Genomic DNA, 1,970 nt, shown 5'->3' on the forward strand with positions numbered 1-1,970 from the left:
TCTATTAGGATTTTTATACTTTGTAGATGGTCATTTGTTCCGTAACTTTTTCGGAATCCTACCTGTTCCCTTGGTTGATAAGTCTCTAATTTTCTTTCGATTCTCTTAACTAGTATTCGCGTAAACAACTTATATATATATATGGCTGAGGAGGCTAATCGGTCTGTAATTCCCTAAATTTGCTTTGTCTCCTGCTTTGTGTAATAGAATCATAGTAGCGTTTTTCCAGTCTGTTGGAATATTGGCGTTGTGAAGGCAGATATTGGAAAGTTGTTTAATTTTTTCAAGTAATACATCCCCTCAAATTTTTAGTGCTTCTGATACTATTCCATCTTCACCCGGGGTTCGATTATTTTTCATTTTCTTCAGGGCTTCTTTGATTTCTGATTTTGTTATATCGGGCATTAAATCTGATCCTTGGTTTAATACCCCAGTTTTTAGTGTAATTGGAGGTTCCGTATTGTTATCTTTTTTTTATCTATATAACTCTGTGTAGAACCCTTCGACTATTCTTAATATTTCATCTCTATTCGTTGTTTCTTCTCCAGTTCTGTTTCTCAGTTTGTTAATTTCTATTTTCCCCTTTTGTACGCTCCTCTTCAAAACTTTCATATTCTTATTTTGCTCTATTGCCTGTTTTGTTTTTTCTACATTGTAGTTTCTTATGTCTTTTCTTATTTCCTTTGTGATCATCTTATTTATTTGATAGATCAAATGTTCTTTATTACGAATATTATTCCTAATTTCTCTTGGAGGTGTGTATTGGTCATTCTTTGTTTCAACTAATCTTCTACAAGCGAATATGATAAATCTTTTAGAAAAGCTGACCGCTTCTGTAATTTTGTTTTGCAGTTACATTTGTATATCACATAAGAATTAAATCCAGCAGTATCAATCATAGCATACAAAATTTGAAGTGGTCACCTGCGAGTTTTCCTCGAGACTGTCGTAAGATGACAAAGTTTATCAAAAGTATCAAGGCCGCCTTTTGTTTCATTGTAGAACAAAATTATTTCCGGCTTCTTTGTTTCTTCGTCAATATCTGCTGCCTTGTGAATAGTTTATAATAATATAACAGTCTTGTTTTTCTTAGACACGTAAGAAACTAACGTGCTGTTTTCATCAAAAACAAACAAAGATGAATCAATATATTTTCCGTTTGTTTCCACTAATTGCTTTGGAATATCAGGTTTATTTTTTTTGATTGTTCCTACCAGCGTTAAATTCTTTTCCTGTAATTTTTCTGCGGCTTCGTACGAGGTAAACCAATTGTCCATAGTGCAATTTCTATTTGTCCCATGAATATTTGTTGTAAGCTCAAGCAAGTATTGTGTTGGAATCGAACATTGACTTTTTCTTTCCTCCTTTCCAATATAAGGTTCAGCAGAGCACATATAATATGTTTTCGCATCACATATCGTAACGAGTTTAAGACCATATTTGTCGAGTTTATTCGGGATATACATCTTGAAGGGACAACGGCCCCTAAATCCTAAAACGTCTCATTAATTGTTACATATTCCGATGGAGTGTACATTTGTCTACAGGATTTCTCGAACATATCCCAAATATCCCTGATAGCTGCAAATTTATCAATCTTTCGTCTGTCTACTTTCGTTTTCTTATTATCAAACCCTAAACAGTTAATCAGAAGTTCAAAACGGTTCTTGTTCATGGTTATCCTAAAAAGAAAAGGTCCAACAATTGGTCACCATAAATCACTTATGTGTGACATGTGCATTTTTTAAAATACCGCTCAAATATAACAGTCCAAACAGCGCTCGTATTTCGACACTATCCGTTGCTCCAAGATACCATTGCTCGCTCCTATATCTAATTTTCTTTCTTTCGATTTCCTTATTTAGTGTTCTTTACAATTATATCCAGCAGTTCTTTGCTAAAATATAAACTCCAAATTTTTTTTGGATCTACCATATCTTTTGCTGGTCCTTTAGGTCCTGGCAAGTGAA

The 1,970-nt window shown here is 33.7% G+C and overlaps 1 protein-coding gene across 1 annotated transcript; it reads right to left on the reverse strand.

The window, feature by feature from the left end:
* Positions 1-1,061: 1,061 nt before the first annotated feature.
* LOC140431687 (uncharacterized) lies at positions 1,062-1,466 on the reverse strand. The gene has a single exon (XM_072519573.1). The coding sequence runs from the start codon at positions 1,464-1,466 to the stop codon at positions 1,062-1,064; it is 405 nt and encodes a 134-aa protein (XP_072375674.1).
* Positions 1,467-1,970: the final 504 nt, after the last annotated feature.

This window comes from Diabrotica undecimpunctata, unplaced genomic scaffold (genome assembly GCF_040954645.1).
Source record: "Diabrotica undecimpunctata isolate CICGRU unplaced genomic scaffold, icDiaUnde3 ctg00001094.1, whole genome shotgun sequence".
NCBI lineage: Eukaryota > Metazoa > Arthropoda > Insecta > Coleoptera > Chrysomelidae > Diabrotica > Diabrotica undecimpunctata.